At 45.5% G+C, this 21,422-nt stretch overlaps 1 protein-coding gene and 1 long non-coding RNA gene across 2 annotated transcripts in view; one reads left to right on the plus strand and one right to left on the minus strand.

Annotated features, from left to right (window-relative positions):
* LOC144756279 (uncharacterized) overlaps positions 1–21,422 on the plus strand; it is a 385,761-nt gene that overhangs the window by 11,862 nt on the left and 352,477 nt on the right. The window lies entirely within an intron of this gene.
* Positions 4,875–21,422, minus strand: part of LOC144756278 (uncharacterized) — a 411,513-nt gene continuing 394,965 nt past the window's right edge. Inside the window, exons 16-17 of the mRNA XM_078645939.1 lie at positions 7,762–7,875; positions 4,875–5,319 (exon numbers count right to left, since the gene is read on the minus strand). Coding sequence (XP_078502065.1) covers positions 5,273–5,319; positions 7,762–7,875 — 161 coding nt within the window. The 3' untranslated portion in view covers positions 4,875–5,272. The remainder of the gene's footprint in view (positions 5,320–7,761; positions 7,876–21,422) is intronic.

Consider the following 21,422-nt stretch of genomic DNA (forward strand, 5'->3'; position numbering starts at 1 on the left):
ATTTAGAGATGTGAAGTCTGCCTTGGAGAAACTCTCGGATCTTGGGAGTTTTGATTTAAGGAGGATATTATTGTCATGACGGATGCCAGCTCCATGGGTTTAGGGGCTGTTTTGTTATAGCAGTCATATGGTGTATATCACACTATTGCTCACGTGGCATGAGAGTTGCAGAGATCAAGTACTCACTCAGTCATTGAGAAAGAGGCTCGGAATATTTTGTGCTGTTAAAAAGTTAAGAAAATGTATTTGGAGAGAAAATTTGAAATAAAAGCAGACCATAAACCACTCAAGGAGGTCTTTGCAAAGGAAGGTGTGGATCAGATCTCAAGTCTTCTTTGCAGGTGGGTCATTACGCTCCAAAAGTTTGAGTTTGAAAGAATGTATGTACCTCGTGCACCTAAACTGCAGGCGGACTGTACCTCGAGATTATATGTTGAATTAGAGGAGGACGAGTGATTATAAGAAGGACGCTTTGCTTTGATTTGCTGGGGAAGACTATAACAATAATGTAAATGCCTGCGTTGGGACTGAAGGTGTCATACACGAAGAGGAATGGAGGAGGAAGTCAGAAAGTGATGTGTGTTTACAAAGCGTGGTAAAAATGGTGTTAAAAGGTCGGTTGATCAAAGGCAAGTGTGAAAAAAATATATTGGGGTTTTGAGAATTTCCCAACAAGCTTTCTGTGGTGGATGGAATACTTTTAAGAGGGAACAAACGTGTACCTCCTGTAGATTTAAGGAGTATTTTAGTCAAAAAAGCTCATGCAAGTCATATGGGCATATCGAAGGCTAAGGAGAGAGTAAAAGAATGCTATTGGTGGCCCTCTATGGACTTGATCATAGAAAGGAAAGCAAGAGAATGTATGGATTGTACACAATGTGGCAAAGTGCTAAAGTGCAGGACACAGCCAATGGTCATTGGAGAACGAGCCTCTGGATCATGAATAGACATTACTTTGGACCGGTGAAAGTAAGTTCCCATGATAAGTATGTAATTGTATGTTTGGACATGTTTTCGCAGTGGCCTGAGATAAAAGTTGTCAACTCTGTTGAATCGAAGTGATTGGCTTCTTACAGGGACTGTTTGAGAGAGAGGATTTTCCCTCCATTGTTCTCACATACAATGGAGTTCAATTTACTTCAGCGGTGGTTGAGGAATTTTTGAGGATAAGAGGTGTGAAATATAAGAAAACAGCACTTTATCATCCTGAATCTAATGATGTCGTAGAACGCTTTATAAAGATGTGGAAAGAAAGTTTGCAGCAGTCTCCTATGTGTGAAACAAATTGGGAAGAGAGTATGAGAAAGAAAGTAAGAGAGTACAGGCTGACACCACATTCAACAACCGTAATGTCTCCATTTAGTTTGTTCAAAGGGAGGATGTCCAGTTGTGAGTTCAGCCCTGCTTGGTTCAATGAGACAAGAGAGAAGGTGGCTTAGCATGTTGGTGAATTAATAGATTGGGAAGTAAGAGAAGAAGAAAAGAAATTGAAAGCCAAGGTGTTGTATGACAAGAGGAAGGCTGTTAAAGAAACGAGTGTGCAAGAGGGTGACTGAATAAAATTAAATCTCCAAGGAAAAGTGGGGAAATGTTCCAAATACAGTAAGCCTTGTAGAGTGGGAAAGCTGCTTAGGAATGCAGTGAAAACTGATGACAATAACATTTGTAATCTTAATAGGATATCCAACTGCAGTTCTGCGTTGCAAGCAGGTATTACCTCTTTAGAGAAGATGTTGGCAGAGGAATCTAGTAGCCGACCCCAACCTGCCAGGAAAAGACCTGTTCGGTGTTATCATTATGTATAGTTTGTTAATGTTTATAGATACATCCTCAGTTTTTCATTCTTATATTCAGGTTTAGGAATGTTTTATTTTCTTTAGTTGTTTAAGTGGGAAGGGGGTTACAAGTTTGATGTTAATTCAATATAAATGCGGAGGTGATGCTATATCCTAGGTTATAGAACCACCTGCATGTCAGGTTCTGTAACCTAGCAGTGATGCTAAAGTGGCAACGGAGTTGGAGGTTCTTGAGGGGAGAACGGAAGGCTTGGTCGAAAGCGGTTGTGGTGGATCTGCGTGTCATGTTTTGAATGCCCGTATGCCCATGAATCACGAACAGCCTGAAAAACCGCGCTCCTCGCACATCGGACGCCTGAGAAACTACAATTCCCGACAGGCAATGGGCGGTGACGTGAAGAACGCACGGAGCGTGCGCAACACGTAATCAAAAGGAGCCCATGCAGTCACGGCATTGCCGATAATTCCTGGTACTGATCGGAGGACGGTTTGTGTGCTGGCGGTAGCGGTAAGAAAGCGGATTTGGTCAGCGAATTCCTGTATTCAGAGGCACGCTCTGCCTGAACTGTGTATTCCGCGCTGGTAGCGTGGAGCTGTATGGCATTTCCCATTCTTTCTCTCGGCTGAGGGGGGGAAGTGGATGCGCTATTGAACTTTGTGAGACTGCCAAAGGAGCCACGCAGGGAAAGTGGCATCGAGTTAACGGGTGGTGTTTTCCTCTCGGCTGAGGGGGAAAGAGCATCACCTTGTGTGCAATTCTTGGCAGTTTCACCAGTAATACGAGGCTGGACCTCGAGAAAACATTTGCTGAATATAAAAATTGTTACGCTATGTGGGTGTGTTGTTGAACACTCACATATCAAAGGACATTCTTTTCTTGTGAAACTTAACAGAGGATCAAGTCCGTTATTGCTTCTATATACTTTTGATGTTCTTTTCACAATCGTTGTTTATCCTTTATTCCTACTCAGGAGACACAAGAGGGGTACTAATTCAGAGGGATTATGCACCACCCTTAAGGAATGTTTATAACTTGTTTTAGGTAGGTGGGTCAGTCCTCCCTTTATATAAACGTCACCCACATAAGTCAGGGTTCTCATGAAGTGACTCTCTGTTTGATTATTTCGCAGTTGGGTAAGAGTGCCTGGTACCACCTCACGCCGTGTCTTCTCGAGATACAACCATTGTATTTTCCTTTACAGGTACGAGTGTGGTGTTGTAAAGTGTTCTGTGCGATAAGGGGCCAGCAACAAAAGTGGGTTGGTTAAAGTCGGGGGGGGGGGGTTCTAAACGAGTTGTTATTTGTCGTTGCAGATCTCCCTCCCTGCTGTCCCCTTTCTTTCCCTCCCCGGTTGGACACCCTCGGCTGTCTGTGTTTCCTACTTCAGACACTGAGGCCGTTCATAGGGGAGGTTATAGGAATAGCAACACAGCCCCGAAGAGGCCAGAAAGCAGAGCCTGACACTGCGCTCCATTTGTGGATGGGGTCTCTATTACGTGTTAACTTCAAATAAGAATCTTAAAAGGACTTTGGCTGGGTGAATGACTTTTTCACAGATGCTAAACATAATAATAATTGCTTCATAATTTTTCTATGATGATGTATTTATAAATCACGAACTAAGAATATTTATGTATTGTGCTGCATTATTTTCAGACAACTTCAAAAAAGAGTGTATTGAGCTAACTGCATGTGTTTAAGCATAGCTACTTGGGGTTGCTTGAAGATGCTTAAAAACCTAGCCGAGCAGCCAGCATACTTTCAGAAATTCAGGTGCCTGGAATGAATCTGATGTTTGCTGGGAGTGAGCTCCATGACTTTCCCTCATATACAGCAGGCCAGGTTCCACCGGGGCAGGGGTAAATATACAAGATACCAATCTACAGTGGTGTTCTCTGTACCATGAGCAATTCATCCAAGCTACCATTTAGCTTGGATGAACAACGGTTTTTAGCCATGAATGGCCCAGTAGAAAATGCAGAGTGCTGTGAAGGTAGAGCTCTTAGCAGGACAGACGTACTCCCGGATACACAATGACTGCATGTTCTACAACTGACCTAACATAAGTCAAATTTGACTCTATTTGCTGGGAATATCCTAAGTGAGGAAGAGGTTATTTGCATTGAGGAGGAGGCAGTTCCAGTGGCTTGCCTCTCTTGAGGGTTCAGAGTGGTTAAAGTCGACAGTCACACAGAAATGTTTTAACTTCCTTTGATCTCGGTGATGTAAACTATAGTTCATTGGACACAATAGTTGTGGCACCATAATCTATCCCTCACAGAAGAGACACAAAAAGAAGTTAGGATACACACAAAATATATAGCACATCTCCATCATCATCAGCAGACCAAATACAAATTCGGGTATGGAACATCATCTTTAACAGAACATACCCAAGGACAATATACAACTCATAGACATCCTTAAAAGTACACCCACAAATCGTATTCAGAACATCACTGTTCTTAACATGCATACTCAAGCACAAGCTGCAACACATCTCCATCCTTAGTTGCACACTCAACATGTTGTCCTTAACAGAACAAGCATTAACGTAAGATGAAGGCATCGCTTATCATTAAAATAAAACACATAAGCACAAGGTAGAAGACATGGTAGTCAGTAAGAGAAACCCAAAAAACTAAAAAATATTTCACCAGAACACACAACAGCACAAGATACGGAACAGAACTGATCTATAAGCACACATATCTATTCAATTCAAGATTCTGAGAGACTGAGGAAGGGAGGAAATATAAGAGAATATAGTGGTTGAAAAAAGAGAAATAGCGAGCAAGGGAGAAAGCAATATGTACCTGTCTACCCCAAAGACCCGAGTTGTCAGCAGCTGCTACATTGCATATGCCAGACACCACATGACTAAATAGTCCCCAACATAGATCCAGCACATCTGTTTATATATGTCTTGTGTGCCTTCAACCCACAAGTCCATAAACAAATACACACCAACCCATCCAGATATCCCAACCAGCATAGAGCAATTCGAATTCCCACCTAATATCCCTCTAACATATTACTCTCAGCTGTAGCAAAATCTAGAAATGATTAAAAACATGTCAGAATTTTAGATCTTTATTCATACACATCTTTGCAGGCATACTGTCTGAGAAACTCGAAGATTAGGGTGTCCAAAGTACGAGAGTTGGGCATTATGGAAAGCAAAGATAGTTCATTGAAGAGCTTCTGATCCTTCATAAAGTTCCATCGGATCAGGGCAGCCAGGTGCAGCCCCCCATACCCAAGTGAGAGATTTCATCTGATTGAAAAGTGCTTTTAATCCTGTATGCTTTACATGGAATTCACGAAGCTCAGGTATAGGTCCCAGACCAGGTTGGGGGGACAAGGAATCAACTCTTCTCTTTTTAAACAAGGAAGTAATTATCAAAATCACTAGTTATCGATATACTATGAATAGGGAAGCTCCGCTTCCATACACTGTGAGGCTGATGACCCATTAGTGGTGATGCTGTTCATCAGAATGTCCTTTGTGGTGAGTTTCTCCTAAAGAAGAGATCAGAGAGGATAAACATGTTAACATCTTCCATCCCTTTACCTTTCATACATACTGTAGTGCTTCACACCAGAGAAGTAGTTTCAGAGCACCAGAAAGTAGGAATTACTCTTCAAGCCATTAAAATACAATCATTTGTTGTTACAGAAAGAAATGTGACATGTGGACATGACTGAGGTGATAGCTGATGGGTCCTATGAAGGAAGACTAAGTACGAGGGGTTGACAGCTAGTACTTGTTACAGGGACTAAGCTATGTAGTACTGAGGAACAAAATATGGCAAAGGCAGAAGCTGTGACAATAATATGGGATAGTTAGTAAATTGTCTTAGATTCCAGAGCAACTGTTATGAAAATTCATTTTTTCTACCTGATATTTTCATGTTGCCAATAACTAAACGAAAGGAACTCAGCCAAGCCTAGTCGACTAAACAAAAATTTGATCAGGATTATTTTAGAAAGGTAAAGGTTTTATTGTCAGATTACAGGGGGCGGGGGTGTAACACACAACCATATAACATCAGTGGAAGAACTGTTGCTCTAACTAGTTACATTATTAAACCTCACAAACACCATACGAAATGTTCACACTTTGCTCAGTTCTCATTTTCAAATACAAATCTTACAATCTCATTATAAATTTTCACTGAGACAGGTGAGAATTATGCCTACGCTAATCCAATATTCCCAAATCTGTACATTGGTGTGACACACTGGAATGACAACATAAGCAAAGTGACACTGCTACCTTAAATGAAATGAGGAACAGCTCTATAGCTGCTCAAAGTACTGGCGTTAGATCACTTCTTTAGAATTTTTGCAAAATGCACATCTAAATTTACTTATGAATGTTATTTAATTAGGATATATATTGCCTTGTATTTTAATTCGAGGTTTGAAGTCTTTTTTGTGAAAATAAGGTAGGAGGATAAGATGGATATCTAATATAAGGGCATTATCCAAGGCAAGGTGGAGTTTAAAACCTTGTCCTATGTGGATTAGGTTACTCTATCTCCTGTCCAGAAAAAAGATGAGAAAACACTTATGCTTTGTTGAATTTGTTTATCACTTTTTGAGACATTTCAAGTCATTTACTGTGGAAGTACATATATTTTCCCAGTATCACCTCAGTTTAAGAAGCATTCTGTAATCTACTGGCTAAATAGGCAAGGCATGCATTTAAGTCAATTGGGTATTAAAAATACCCAGGATATTAAAAAGTTTACCCGCAATCTCTCAATGATTGTATTAAATTATGCGCATGCATACACAGGAACACTCAGAACGCCTCATTTGGGTGAAGGTTGGTTCTTTTCGGATGAGTATTTATCCTGAAATGTTATATATTATGAATCCTTTCGCTTTCCCAATGTACAAAAAGAAGTTAAAGCTTTTAATGGAGAGTGTGAAAGTCCACCTTCAAGAAATACATAGAATTCTACTCTACAAGGATATACTAGATGTGGGTATGCATCAAAATAACACCATAATACTGTATCTGTAGTTGTATTTAAATAATAATAACGACATTAGTTTTGCACAATTGAGACATTCTTGTTTAACCCCTTCATTCTATAGTTAATGTTGGGTTATATCTCTAGGTGCGTGGGACACGTTCTCCAAGCTTAGTTACTTAAGACAAATTCTCACACTGTGGAAGGTATGCTGCATTCGACTAGTGATAATGTTTACCTGTTTTAACAGGCTTATGTGTAGGCCTTAAAAAACCAAACCATTTTGGATTGAGCATGCTTTCATAATTAAAACCAGAATGTTAACATTTCTAAGGTCAAATGTACAAATCGAAAAACAGAAATGCGAATCTTTATTTGAGATTTTAAATTTGCAGCCAGCACATCAGTAGTGCTTTGTATCCTGATAGTCATAATATCAAAGAATCTAAAAGACTATTTCATTAAGAGATTCTTCTTTGGACCAGATAGATGTGAAAGTGAACTGTTGCTACTAAAAATGATGAGGGGACAAATGTTTGTAACTTCATCTTTTCTCGAAAGGCAGCTCTATTGCAAAAAAAAATCTAACAATGTTAGACATGTTAGAATGTAACAACATCTAACTGACTATAACTAAAAATGCCTGCTAATCATTTCTGAAACTGAACTGTGCTGAGATTATGAATAGAAAATGTAAGTCCTGTATCATTCAGGAGTGGCAGTTTTGTCTGAAGTGAGAAGTTAGAGGAAGCGTCGGGTACGTCAAAGGGCAGTACTGGCTGGTGAGTCTGCACAGCCCCCTTGACTTGTCCTTATGTTCAGCTGCTCTGCAAGCCTGGGGGTGGAAAGATGGTGGACCCACAAGGATATCACAGAACACACATTTAACTTTGTTGATCGTTTATCATCTGCAACACTACATACCTCTGTGTTCAGATATATATAAGGAAATGCAATAAGGTAATAACAACTTTCTTACCCTCCTCCTCGTGTAATGTGGCACTCTTATAAACAATGACATTGGAGAGATTCAAACAGTGGGCCTTGTCTTTGAATGTCTTTATCTCAGAGTCTGCCAATTTACCAGACCTTGCTGTAAAGAAAAGTAAATAGGAGAATTAAACATCAGTGTAAGATAGAACACAATACATTCTTGAAAAACTGCTTTATTGTAAGGTGGTGCTGCTTTTTGAAAGCTGGAGATATTCCATTCAGGGGGATCACTGATCAGAAATCCAAGGGGTGCCAAAAAGACCCTAATGATCGCCTTGTAATGTAGGCTTCCAATGAGAAGGGAAAGTCCAGCAGAGAAACTCTATTGCTCCAGTCATCACCTTTGCAATAGGAGCACTAAAAACATCAAACTGATGTGAACCACTCCTAAGTCTCCTGTCCGAACGAATTTGTGATCTGCATACTATTTTTTTGGGGTTTTATAATAAACTCTTCTAGAATTTCAATAGTCACCTAAGCAGATCTTCTTTGAAACCATCAACTTAAAATCTATATTTTTCTAGCACGAGTTTAAGCATAAGAGGAGCCCCATGTAATCCTTGCTGAGCTAGAATTGTGGCAAAGCCTTTTGAAATTTTTCAGCATAGATTTTAAGCAAATTTTTTTTTTTAAGAAACTTTTATTGCAGATGTACAATACTAGCATCGAAATAGGTCATCCTTCAGAATCATCATATCACAAAGAACCTTTGTGTCTATAAGTTTGCACACAGCCATTTAGCCCACATCCCGGAGGTAGGGCGGCATGTCAACCAGGTCAGACAGAGTACACAATGGCCAAATCTAGGAAAAATAGGGACAACAACATAATATAGCATCCGCTTTTATACCAACAAACTCCCTTCCCCAGGGCCCCGCTAAGCACTGTTAACTATTCTAAATGGGTGATGCCAGAATACCAATGTCCACTGTGTCAGGCCAGCTTTATTGCTGCCCAAACTGGCGGTTCCTAAGATCCCTCAGTAAGTCCTCGAAGCTCCTGGCATGTCATGGGTCCCGAGAGTCCCTACCCATCAGTCACCACTAACTGAACACATTATTAGTGCTTCCCCCCTCTCCACAGTGGTGCTTTAGCGCGGTCCACCCACCCCTCCCTTTCCCCTCCCCTACCCCCACCCCCTGCTGATGTGGGTGGCAGCCGTGAGTTTGGCACAAGGGTACGTTACTTATCGGGCATGCGTGTTCATATCTCCAAGCCCAGTGGAACTCCCTCCGCCTATCCTTCCTGCTCTTCATCTGCAGTCATGTAGTCCTTCAGGGCATGTACTACGACCTCCCAAGCCCTTGCTTTCTCCAAACTCTTTTCATTCCCCGACCTGGTAGCCAATCACATTCTAATCACTCCTTCACACCTGGACCATTTCAACAGCTCATTCATCCATCTCCGCACCGATGGGCCCTCCCTGGATTTCCAGTGCCAGGTTATCTCTCTTTGGGCCAGAACGAGTCCCAAGTCAATAAATTTGCTTGTGACTTTCGTCCTAGCCGTATGAGGGAACCAAAGCAGCAGACAGGCCGCCATGTCAAACTCCACCTCCCGGTCAGTAACCACATTCAGGAGCTCCCCCACCGCAGGCCAATATGACCTCAATTTCAAGCAACCCCACAGTAGATGATCGAATTCAGCCTCAGGCGCCAAGCATCTCGGGCACATCGCATCTTGCACATGAAAGTACCGTTTGAGCTTCCCCGGAGTCAAATAAGCCCTATGCAATATGAAGAAGTGCACCTGCTGAAAACGGGCGTTCCTGGTACCCTTCCACGTCCGTTCCAAAATATGGCCCCAGTCCGTGTCCGGTATGGGTTTGCCTATACTGTCCTCCCATGTGGCCTTCAGCTTGGCTAGCAGATCTAAACCCTCGTGCAGCATTCTGGAGTGGAGACAGGTCACTGCCTTAAACGTCCCCGCTGCCATTACCACATATTGGCAGGCCATGGTCGTGGACGGTTCTGCCAGCCCTCACTTCCAGTGCTTCTGCATTGCTGCGACCACTGCCGCATGCAAGAGGTAGCTTCCATCTGGGAGCCCAAATTGGTCCTGCAGTACCGTAAACGGCATCAGCATTCCGTCACGGTAGAGATCTCCAACCTATATGTAGACCTAGTTCTTCCCAGTCTAGCAATGGGGACCAATGGCCCCGTGTGGTAGTGCAGTCAGCATCCCCAATGGGATCTCTGGCGCATATGGTCGTACTACTTTCGCCCGCTTCAGACTCCTGTGCCAGCATAGGCGAAGGGTCCTTTCCTCTACAGTCAGATTCCTCAACTCCAGTGGCTGTTGCATGACAATGTACAACAAGATGTGTCGCTGAATACCTGTCCCCCGCGCATGTTCTGGGCCTCTAAATTCTCTGGCAACGTTTTGTGTCATTACTTGCAATTGAGCCGCCAAGTAATACAACTCAAAGTCGGGGACCGCCATCCCTCCCTCAAGTTTGGGTCGCGTCAGAGTATCCAATGCAACCCTGCGCCGGCCAGATCCCCACAGGAAATCAATAACCATCGTTCTCAATTCTTTAAAAATCCGTTGCGGGATCCACGTCGGAAGGGTGCGGAAATAATAGAGCAACCTCGGCAGCGCCACCATTTTCAGTAGCGCTACCCGGCCCTGCACAGACAGAGGGAGGGAGGCCCAGAAAGACATACAGCCCCTTAGGGCCCGTAAGCAGCGCCCTACATTGCCATCCAGGAGGTTCACGGTATCATGGTAGATGCGAACACCCAGGTAGGTGAAACATGCACCTTCCCAAACCACGTCCACCGTAAGAGGGGGATACTGCGTGTCTGCTCGTAATGGGTATACACAAGTCTTATTCCAATTCACGTTAAGGCCCGACAGCCGACCAAAATGTGATAACAACTCCACAGCTCCTTCCAAAGCCCTTTCCGTGTCCGCTAAGTACAATAAGAGGTCATCAGCATACAGTGAGATATAGTGTATGTCCCTACCATGCTCAATCCCGGCGTACCATATTCCTTCCCTTGCTCGCGCTGCCAACGGTTCGACTGCCAAGGCAAACAACAAGGGAGAGAGCGAGCAACCCTGCCTCGTTCCCCTGTGCACCGGGTAATCGGACGATATGAGAGAACCTAAACGTACCCTGGCAGTGGCCGAGGAGTAAAGAACCCTCGTCCATCGTCCAAAGCCTTCTCCCAAACCAAATTTCTCAAGCACCTGATCAAGATATGTCCATTCAAGACTATCGAAAGCTTTTTCGATGTCTACAGATAGGACTGCTGGCCTTTGATCCGCCGTCCACGCACCGTCCAGTAGGCGGACCAGGCGGCGGATGTTTACAGAGGTGTTCCTAGTAGGTATAAACCCGGCTTGGTCCACATGTACAAGCGTGGTCATGTGTGGCAACAGTCTTGTGGCCAGGATACGGCTCAGGATCTTATAGTCCACTGTCAGCATTGAAAGGGGCCTATATGATGTTACATCCGAGGCTTCCCTGCCAGGCTTCAGCAGTGGTATCACTAGTGCCTCCCTCATCGATTGGGGCAGTCGCCCAAGCGTCAAGGCCTCCGAGTATACCGTCAGCAGCCTGGGTGCCAGACTATCTATGTATTTCACGCAGAATTCAATCGGGAATCCATCCACCCACGGTGTCTTATTTTTGGCCATCTGCTTGACGGCCGCTCGGATCTCTGACAACGTTATCGGGCCACCCAACAACTTTGCGGTTTCCTCCTCCAGCCGTGGGAGATGGACTGTTTCCAGGCTGTCGCCTATATCAGAGCCCGTCACCTCCAGCCGACTTGCATATAAGGTCGTGTAATATGACTGGAAGCACTGTAACACCCCTGTCTGAGAGTAGACCATAATCCCCGATTCCGCTTTAATGGCTACCTCCAGGTTCCGGATTAGCTAGTTTAGCCAGCAATGTGCCCACCTTATCCCTCTCCGCATGTACCTTGGTGAGATAGAGCTTATAATCATAGCACCTCAGGCGTTCCGTTTCCGCAGCAACCCTCTCCTTCGCCTCCACCAATCTCTCCAGCAAATCGGGTCGCTCAGGGCTACGCTGTTCCAGATCTCTCAACACAGTCTCCGCTCTTTCCAGGTCAGCCAGGACCGTCGCCCTTTCATTCATGAATCTGCCCATACCTACACCTCTCACCACCACTTTCATTGCATCCCATTTGATCAATCGTGTGGCCGCGGTCCCCTCATTCTCAGCAAAGTAGCTCTCAATACCCTGAAGGACTCTATCACTAAACACCGCATCCTCTAATGTGTCAGGCCGCAGCCTCCATGTCGGGACCGCCGACCTAACTCTTTGCCACCCAATCATCATCAGCAAGGGATTATGGTCCGAAATGGTCCTGGTAAGGTATTCCGTGTGGGTTGACAGGGCTGCCAAGGGGCCACTACAAAGGATGGAATCTATTCTAACATGTAAGGCATGTAGTGCTGAAAAGAAAGAATAGTCCCTTAGGTCTGGATGTTGCTCCCTCCATACATCAAGAAGGCCCCATCTTTCCTGCCAGTCCCGTCTATGTGATGCTAGCTTACGCACCGGGGAGTCAACCAATGGTGGATGCGACCGATCTAAGAAGACATCAGTAATTGAGTTAAAGTCGCCTCCCATAATTATGGGACCAGCTAGAAAGTGTGCTAGTGACCCCGTCAGGCAATCAAAAAATCGCGCTTGGTCAGTGTTAGGGGCATACACACTACAAAGAACCACATCCCGACCATACAACCTCCCCTCCACCGCCACAAACCGCCCTTCAGGGTCTACCAACTGGTTCAATGCCTGGAACGGGATCCCCGCTCTCACCCATATCAGCACTCCCCTGGCATAAGCCGAGTATGTGGTACCAAATACCTGTCCACGCCACCTCTTCTGCAGCGCAGTGCATTCCTGTTTAGTTAAATGGGTTTCTTGCAATAGTGCAATTTGGATGCCACGCCGCACCAAATGGGCATGCACCTTATGTCTCCTCGACATCGTTCGGAGACCACGGACATTCCACGTAAGGCACTTCAAATCAGGTAACGCCCCCATTGTCGCCATCTTCCCCCCATCTCCACCAAATCAATCTACCACCCACATCATTGCAGCAAAACTCCCCACTCAAGAAACCCCAAAAAACTCCCCATACCCCAGAACAGGACCTAACAACAAGTCATCAGCCCCCATCCAAACTCGTAACACAACACACATTCACTACTCTGTAGTCGTTACTACAGAAGGCCTTAAGGGCAATAGGGGGATGAGTCAGAGCCAACCGGGGGCAGGTAGATACCCCACTCCCAGCCTCGATCCCCAGCACGCATCAACACAATACCTGGTAGTTTGTGGAGTACCAGGGTACAGTATAGCAGTCCCACTCGGAATGTCATTCATTAAAAAGTCCATCCGCCGTCTGCGGGGTAACCTCCGGTCCACCAGCACTGTCCACCTCCGAAGCATCCCCTCCAGATTTCCTGCCTTCCTCATCAGAGTCTGAGCGCACCAATTGTCTGTCAGGTTGTGAGCCCGTTATGGACGCTGTGGCGGCCAGTGCACCTTTCTTGTCCGCCGCCATCTGGCTTTCCATGAGCGCCATCTTGAGTTTAATCCGGTTGCGGATGCGTTTCGACTTTCGCATCTGTAGCGGTTTCTGACTCTCACGGTCATTTCTACCTCTGCGATCCGTACCGGCCCGGTATAACTCCAGCCACGACCATGCCTCATCAGGGGTCTGAAAAAATTGGGTGTTGCCATCCACTATCACTCGCAATCTGGCTGGAAAGAGCAAGGAATACTGAATGCCCTGGTCCCTCAGTTCTTTTTTCACCGAAAGATAAGAAGCCCTGCGCCTCTGGACCTCTTGCGTGTAATCGGGAAAGATCGTAACAGGGCTATTGTCCACTTGAAAAGGGCCCAGTGAGCGTGCTCTCTGTATTAGGAGGTCTCTGTCTCTGAAATGCAACAGCTTAACCACCATAGGCCTGGGAGGGCGGCCCTGCATGGGCGGACGGGCCGGGACCCTGTGTGCCCGTTCCAGGGAAAAGAAGGGGGACAAACCTTCCGGTGCCACAGCCGTTTTAAACCAGTTCTCCATGTATGTCACAGCGTCATCCCCTTCAACTTTTTCCGGAAGGCCTACCACTCGTACATTATTGCGCCTATTGCGACTTTCGGCATCCTCCGCACGTTTCTCCAGTGTCTCCAACCGACCCATTATATCAGACAGTTTGTGTCCAGCAGTCACTACCGCGGGTTTGAGCTCCTGGAGTAGCAGTTCGTTTTCTTTCACTCTGTGAGCTTAGCATGATCCGCTCTCAATAAGCCCAGTCCTGTTGCAACCTGCGCTATATCCGCATGTAGGGAGTCCTTGGTCGCATTGATCGCCTCCAGTATCCCATCTAATCGCAGATTCAGCCTCCGCTCCTGCGCTGAGTCTTCCAGAGCTGCAGAAGCACCTCCAGCTGGGCCTTGTTCCGTCGTCTTATTCAGTACTGCGCCATCACCCTCAGCGGCCATTTTGTGTCCGGTGAACGCCATCCTCAGTTCGCCGAAAGAGGGATATCCCAGCGCTCCCCTTCGCGCATTAAACAAGGGTCGCCCTTCAATCTTCCCGGAACAGCGATCCTAGGGGGTGAAGGTGATCGTCACCCACAGGCGTACTCCCGTGCTCAAAATCGCCGACCAGTCACCTCTTCCCCTGTTCCAGGTAGGCAGCTCCCACACCAAGCCCGAGTTCAGTGTGCATCCGGGATCACTTCCCGATCAGTTTCGCAACACCCACACTATGCGTATAACAGACATTGGGAAAGTCCAACCAAGCCGGGCGGTAATGCCAACCGTATAGTCCAGGGCAGCCCGGGGAACACAACGTGGGGCCAGGCGCACAGCCCACCGAAAGTCGTCGCACTGGGGATCACTCCGCACCCAGCCCAATAGTCGCTGTCACGGGTCGTTGCTTCGTACAGGGATCGGTGACCAGCTGGGGCATCCGGCAGATCGGTCGCTGAATCCTCCAGGTCGCAATTCCGAGCCATTCTCGCCACAGTCTCGGTCTCCCAGTCTACGCCGGGCACAGTTGAGGAACAGTGATCTCCTACTCGGCCGCCAGTGCCGGAGACAGGGTGTGGCACGTTCATAAGGGAATGAAACAGCAGCGAGGGCTCTGCTCGGCCACCCCAATTAAAAGGCCATTCGCCGCAGGAGGTGTCCTCCATTCGTTCCGTCAGGCTCCAATCGACAGTACGCTGCCACTGCAGGCCGATGTGTCGAGGAACTCAGCCTCCGTTCCATGGGGTCGGCGCCATCTTGCCTCGCTCCGCGTCGTCCCTCCGAGCAAGATATCGGTCCCCAACACTATTCTCGGGCTCTTTCCAGGTCGGAACAGCGTACCTCAGCTACCCCGATATACCACACAGGATAATCACGCTAAAAACAGCGCGTGTATGGTAGATTACAGGATAAAATGCGGGATCAGGCACGGAGCTGCAGGCTCACGCCGCCATCCCGATCGGCGTCCAAGCCACGCCCCTTCATTCCAATTGTACAATGGCACTGCTCTGATGTGTAGTTCCTGCAAAGCTGCTGTTGTTCTCTTAATGTGACTCCTGAATTTTGTATGTGAGGCTGCTTTCCCTACTGTTTCTGCCTGCGGGTGCAATCCTACAACAAAGATGCAGTCCATGACAGTTGTAAATTATGCCAAACTGTCCTCACAATCGTTGCTGTAGCTCCTGCAGAAGCGTTGTTCCCGATGGTGGCTGTAGATCCTGCATTGCTTCTATTCTCATCTATGGCTGTTCCTGTGTATGGCTGTAGCTTCTGTAGTGCTGCTTGTTAAGTAAAGCAGAGGCTGAATGAATCTGGAATCAATATTTATTGATAAGGAAACAGCATCACCCAAGGACATCCATCCTCAACACACTTCAATTTCTTGTAATTGCGTTTCCTACATGCTTTAGCTATGTGACCAATAGCACCACAAACTGAACACCTCTGTTTGATAGCAGGGCACCCTTTGAAATTAGCTAAATGCGAACAACTATCACACCTAAAACACTTTAACTTGTTGCTGTCATTAGTGTAACCTTTTGTAGTAGCATTCTTTTTATAATTGTTCTTGGGTTTAGTACTTTCAATCTTGGCTACAACACTGTTAGATTTGTTGTTCTCATAATTTTTGACTTCTTTGGCACTTCTACAGGACATTTCCGCCTTTCCGACAATGGCAAGGATATCTTCTAACTTCGAATCGCCATTGACCCATAGTCTATCCTGAATAGAAGTATCCTTTATGTGCATTACGGCCTGATCTCTAATCAAATCTTCTTGTAGAGTTGCAAATTGACAATCCAAAGAAAGTGTTCTCAAAGCAGACACATAGTTATCCACTGACTCTTCAGTATTTTGTTTTCTCTGAAAAAAATGTATAACGGACAATGCCAATACACACCTTTGGAGCAAAGTAACGATCAAAGTCATCAATGGCAGAATACACATTTTGGTCACTGCCACCACCAACTTTAGGCATTTGATTAGAGGCTTTGAGACCCTCAGGACCAACAGAATGCAAGAAAATCCCTTTTTTCTCTGCTGCTGCCATTTTGGCCTTGAAAAACCACCACTGGGTCTGGGCCCCCAACAGCAAGGCTGAGCCACGAAATACTATTGAACAAAGAGATGCCACTATTGTCTCACTGTTTTTTCTAAATCACAGAAACCATATGGATTATACACTATGGTCCATTGACACAGTCATATCTGAGTAAATCTTTTGTTTTATTTTTAATTTTTCTTTCTCAATAAAGACATTTGGTTATTGTTTCACCAATTCATTATACAACACAAGACCTCCAATACATAATATATAAATTTACAAAATTGTTTACACACAAACCTTTACACAATTCCAAAATTATAAAGATTTCATACGTTCAGAAACAATCATCCCTCATACATACACAGCCATTCATATTTTCATATAATCAAATCAAATCAAAGGAAACTTTATTCGGTGTATTTCAACCATAAAAGTGCATTACAACATACAGTACATTCTACAATATCTGTGTATAGTAAAAAATTACAGATGATAAGAGAACTTACACACTGGAATTACAATATTCACAGTAAGCCATAAAAAATCAATGAATTTCCATCAATAAAGTTTTTGTTGACAAAAAGTTTAAATTACTCTTTTTGTTTAGATGGCATAAATTGTCTTTTTTTTTTATTATTATTTTTTTTCCAAATACACACATTGTATATTTTCCAAGTCATATCATATTCGTATCCTTTTTTTTTTTTTAAAGTACATAAGCCATTAATTCTATATATAAACAATACATACTCCTACTGGAATACTTAAACTAAACCATCCAGTAAACCATCAAATAGCTGTAATAAATTACACCATAACAGAATCCAATGGATGCAAACGAGAGCATATAATACAGAAACACTAACACAAAAGAAGAAAAAAAAAATAGTACTAACAACAAAGTATACAGTTCAGGATACCTTTTACCTAATTATAGATCCAATCTCTATGTAGTGCCTTTAAACTTAGAGCAATCTCCAAGCTACCTCAGAGCTTCTTTCCAGTTATCTATAGGTTCCCAAATTTTTAGACCTAGAAGCCTACCCCTCCTACCTTTCCGTGCGTATATATATTTCTCCAGATTGTAAGTGGCCAATAAATTTGCAAGCCAAGTACGCATATGCGGGGGGCTTTTATCTAACCATGCCCTGGCTATGGTCAATCTATATACTGCAATAGCCATAAATATAAATTCTTTCTGTGGGCTATTCCCCACTGGATCTACCCCTAGCAAAATCCAAGATGGAGTTAAGGTTGCTTGTATACCTAGTGACCTCTGCAAGAAGAGCTCAATGTCTTTAATTAAAGTGTGTAGTTGGGAACAGGTAGCGAATATATGAATCATATCCGCCTCTAGTAAGTTACAGCGAGGGCAGGAAGTACCCGTCGTGCCCCCCCATTTTGCAATCCTAGCTGGAGTAAAATATAATGAAAAAAGGGTTTTATAATGCTGGGACTGGAGAGGAGCTGAGCACAAGATTGTACGACCCAGATCTAATGATTCCACAAACCTTACAGAGGCTTCACCCAGTTTCTCCGCCCATTTATTATTATGTTTGTCCATATCGTCAGCTTTTCCCTTTACCATAACTGCATAAAATGATGTGATCCTGCAGTCCCCGCCTACTTTGATCTTCTCTAGGATTTCATTGCTGTCGTATCCTGCTGGACCACCCTGTTTACTACTTAGGAAACTCCTGACTTGCAAGTATTTAAAGAAATCCCTTCTATCGATGCCATAGTTGGATATCAGGTCCCTGAATTGTACCATCCCTTCTGAGTCTCTCAGGTCCCTGATCTGTATAATTCCTTTTCTTACCCACCCAGCCATTGTTGAATCCGCGAAAACTGCAGTTGGGAAAGATCCGTTCTTATATAGCCTAGTATACCTATTATACCTCCCTAACCCTGATTTTTTTTTTCAAGAAGGCATTCCAGATTTTAATTGCTGCATTGACCGTCTTAAATCTAGTCCTCTTATAATACCCAAAATCAATTCTATTTAGGAAGCAGTTTTCAGCCTCTGCTGCCAAAACTGGTATACTCAGTAGCAATAGCTCCTTTCTCGGTACCGCCACCACCAATTAATCCCTGCATATACTGTATAGCTGCTGCCAAATAATAAAGTCTAAAATCAGGGGCCCCCCAACCACCTCTCTCCCTTGGGAGGGAGAGGAATTTATCTCTTACCCTGGGCCCATTTAAATCTATTCAAGATCCTCTCTAAAGCATTAAACCATTTGGTTTAAAAAAACAAAGGAATAGACCTAAAGAAATAAAGGAACTTAGGCAGGATCATCATTTTTATAACATTAGTGCAACCCAGTAGAGACAAATGTAGGTTATTAATTTTTTCCAAGTCCGACTTAACCCTGGATAATAATGGAGCTATATTGTTCTCAACCGCCAAATCTAAGTTTGCCGATATTGCCACCCCAAGATATACAGCTGAGTTGACCACTCTTATATCATTACAGCTAGAGTTTTGATTTTGGATTATTTGGGTCTTGGGTCTGTTAAGACTGTATCCAGAAACCTGTCCAAATAGCTGGGCCTCAGCTTCCACCTCGACTATGGCCAATGATGGATTAGGAGTTAGTATAGCGACATCGTCGGCGTAAGCCAGGGTTTTCACTGTGCAGCCATTTACCGTCATTGGTGTAATTCCAGGATTGCTTTCAAGTTTACGCAGAAAAAGGCTCTAGATACAGCGCAAACAGCAGCGGTGATGAATGGCAGCCTTGCCTAGTTCCTCGTCCGATCTTAACTACACACACACTGGAATTACAATATTCACAGTAAGCCATAAAAAATCAATGAATTTCCATCAATAAAGTTTTTGTTGACAAAAAGTTTAAATAGCTCCTTTTGTTTAGATGGCATAAATTGTCTACGCGTTTCGAACTCACACTGGTGGGGGAGTTCTCATCAGGACAACAAGCTGTAAAGAAAAGGAGAATAAACCTTTCTTTAGGGACATGACAGAAATGATGGTAACCTTACTCGAACCTCCATCACTCAAGCTACCTTCTCTTACCTCTAAGAGTTGAAGCTGTAAGGGGTTTAAGGATTTCCCCGACGGAACAACAAAACATCCAAATGGAAACATAAATCTGTACAGGATAGAAAAGAGCCAATCAGCACCAAATACACAGTTGTTAGACCCGGCCTCGTGGCGTGGTCCTCCCTGACCCTTAGGCACCCCCGTCCGAGCTGTACCCCACAACAGACCCCTGAGTCCCCCGGCCTAGCCAACCCTTTCCTCCATGTTACACACACCTGTCCCCGGACTGCCCCGTCCGTGCCTCCATCTTCCTGGCCCGTAGGCCCTGTGTGCCCACTTTCCGGCATCTAAGATGGCTGCCCGATCCAGCGCTGCCTAGGCCGAGAGGCGCCACCCTGGCTGGATGACAGCGCGCTCCCCTTGAGTGAGAGAGGGAGGAGCAGTTTCTCTCACACCTCCGACCTCCCCTCGAGAGATGGGTTTCGATCGCCCCTCCGGCCACCCTGAGGGCTGGCTCCACGCCTGCTGTGTGTCTGGGACTCCTCCCGAACCTGACATGAATGGATCAAAGGGCCGTGTGGCAGGAAACCCAGACAAGCGGCCCCCAGGTGCCAAGACCCCCACATACCAGAACTCAGAGATCAAAGAGGAGCAGTCCTATAACTGGGGATGCTCGGGGACGATAGACAGATTCGACTCTGGAACGAAGAGAGCCCTGCTGACGTGGTCGCGGCTCTCTTGGCGGAGAAGGACTTCTGCTGGAACCACCTGAGCCCTGCTGAGTAACTCGCGGCTCCCCTGTAACTCTGGAACACCTGAGCCCTGCTGAGTGACTCGCGGCTCCCTTGCAACTTTGGAACACCTGAGCCCTGCTGAGTGACTCGCGGCTCCCCTGCAACTTTGGAACATCTGAGCCCTGCTGAGTGACTCGCGGCTCCCTTGCAAGCTAGGAACACCTGAGCCCTGCTGAGTGACTCGCAGCTCCCCTGAAGATCGTAAGACCCCCGACATCCTGCTTGAGCCCGGCTGAGTGACTCGCGGCTCCCTGACTCTCCTGGTCCGGCTGGACCCCAAAGATCACATTGTATCCCCGGGCTCGAGGATTGAGAGCTGTGCGCCGGATACACACCGATATTGACATTGAACCATAAGACTGTCCCGCTACCCTGACCAAGACTCTCTGGGCCCTTGCCCTATTTGTAAATACCTGCCTTTGCCGATCATAAAGATCCTTTTGAATCACGAGATAAAGAAACGTTCTTAAGAAGCTACGGTGTGGTGTCTCTTTGTCGTGTGGTGCTTGTAGTGTGTGTACGATCCTAGATTCGAGACTCTCCCCATGAGAAGTCTCCCGCCAGTGCTCGTCTTTGTGCTTAGGAAGGTGGGCCCCAGGGTGGTCAGGTACACTTCCTGCTCGCCCCTGAGGTCGCCGTCCAACATTGGTGGCAAGCAACAGGATACGAGCCACAATCTAGAGATCGTACAATACACGACTAACGCACTACCGAGCAAAGACGACAGAAGAAACCATCAAGAGTACCATTGAAGTCGACGCGAGTACCGCATTCCGTGTAGAACAACTGGAGGAGTACTCACACAAAGAACTAAAGGAATTTTGCAAAGAACTGGGAATCGCTACCACTGGCCTCAAAACATAGGAAGACATGCAGAAAGCATTGAAAGCTTGGGTGGAGTCCGAAGTCCCCCGCACAGAAGGAGCGGCGGCGCAGCCAGACGAACCGGGACTCCCCCAGACAGAAAGCAGCAGCCAGGTACGAAACAGCGTGCCAGACTGGGGCCTATCCCCGGAAGCGCTCGCGGATCGAGAAAGAAGTCGCCCCCACGAGCTTGAGATGGCCAAACTAAAGATCGAAGGCGAAATAAAATTGGCAGAAAAGAAACTTGCGATCGAGCAAATGAAAGTACAAGGAGAATTGGAGGAGAAGAAACTCCAGCGGGAGCATGAAGGGAAGAGACTTCAGCTGGAGCACGAGCGAAGCTTGAAGGAACTCGAGCTCAAGGCGAGGAACAAAGAGAACCGGCCCCCGGGGAACCGAGAGACCGGAA

This window comes from Lissotriton helveticus, chromosome 5_1 (assembly GCF_964261635.1).
Source record: "Lissotriton helveticus chromosome 5_1, aLisHel1.1, whole genome shotgun sequence".
Taxonomy (NCBI): domain Eukaryota; kingdom Metazoa; phylum Chordata; class Amphibia; order Caudata; family Salamandridae; genus Lissotriton; species Lissotriton helveticus.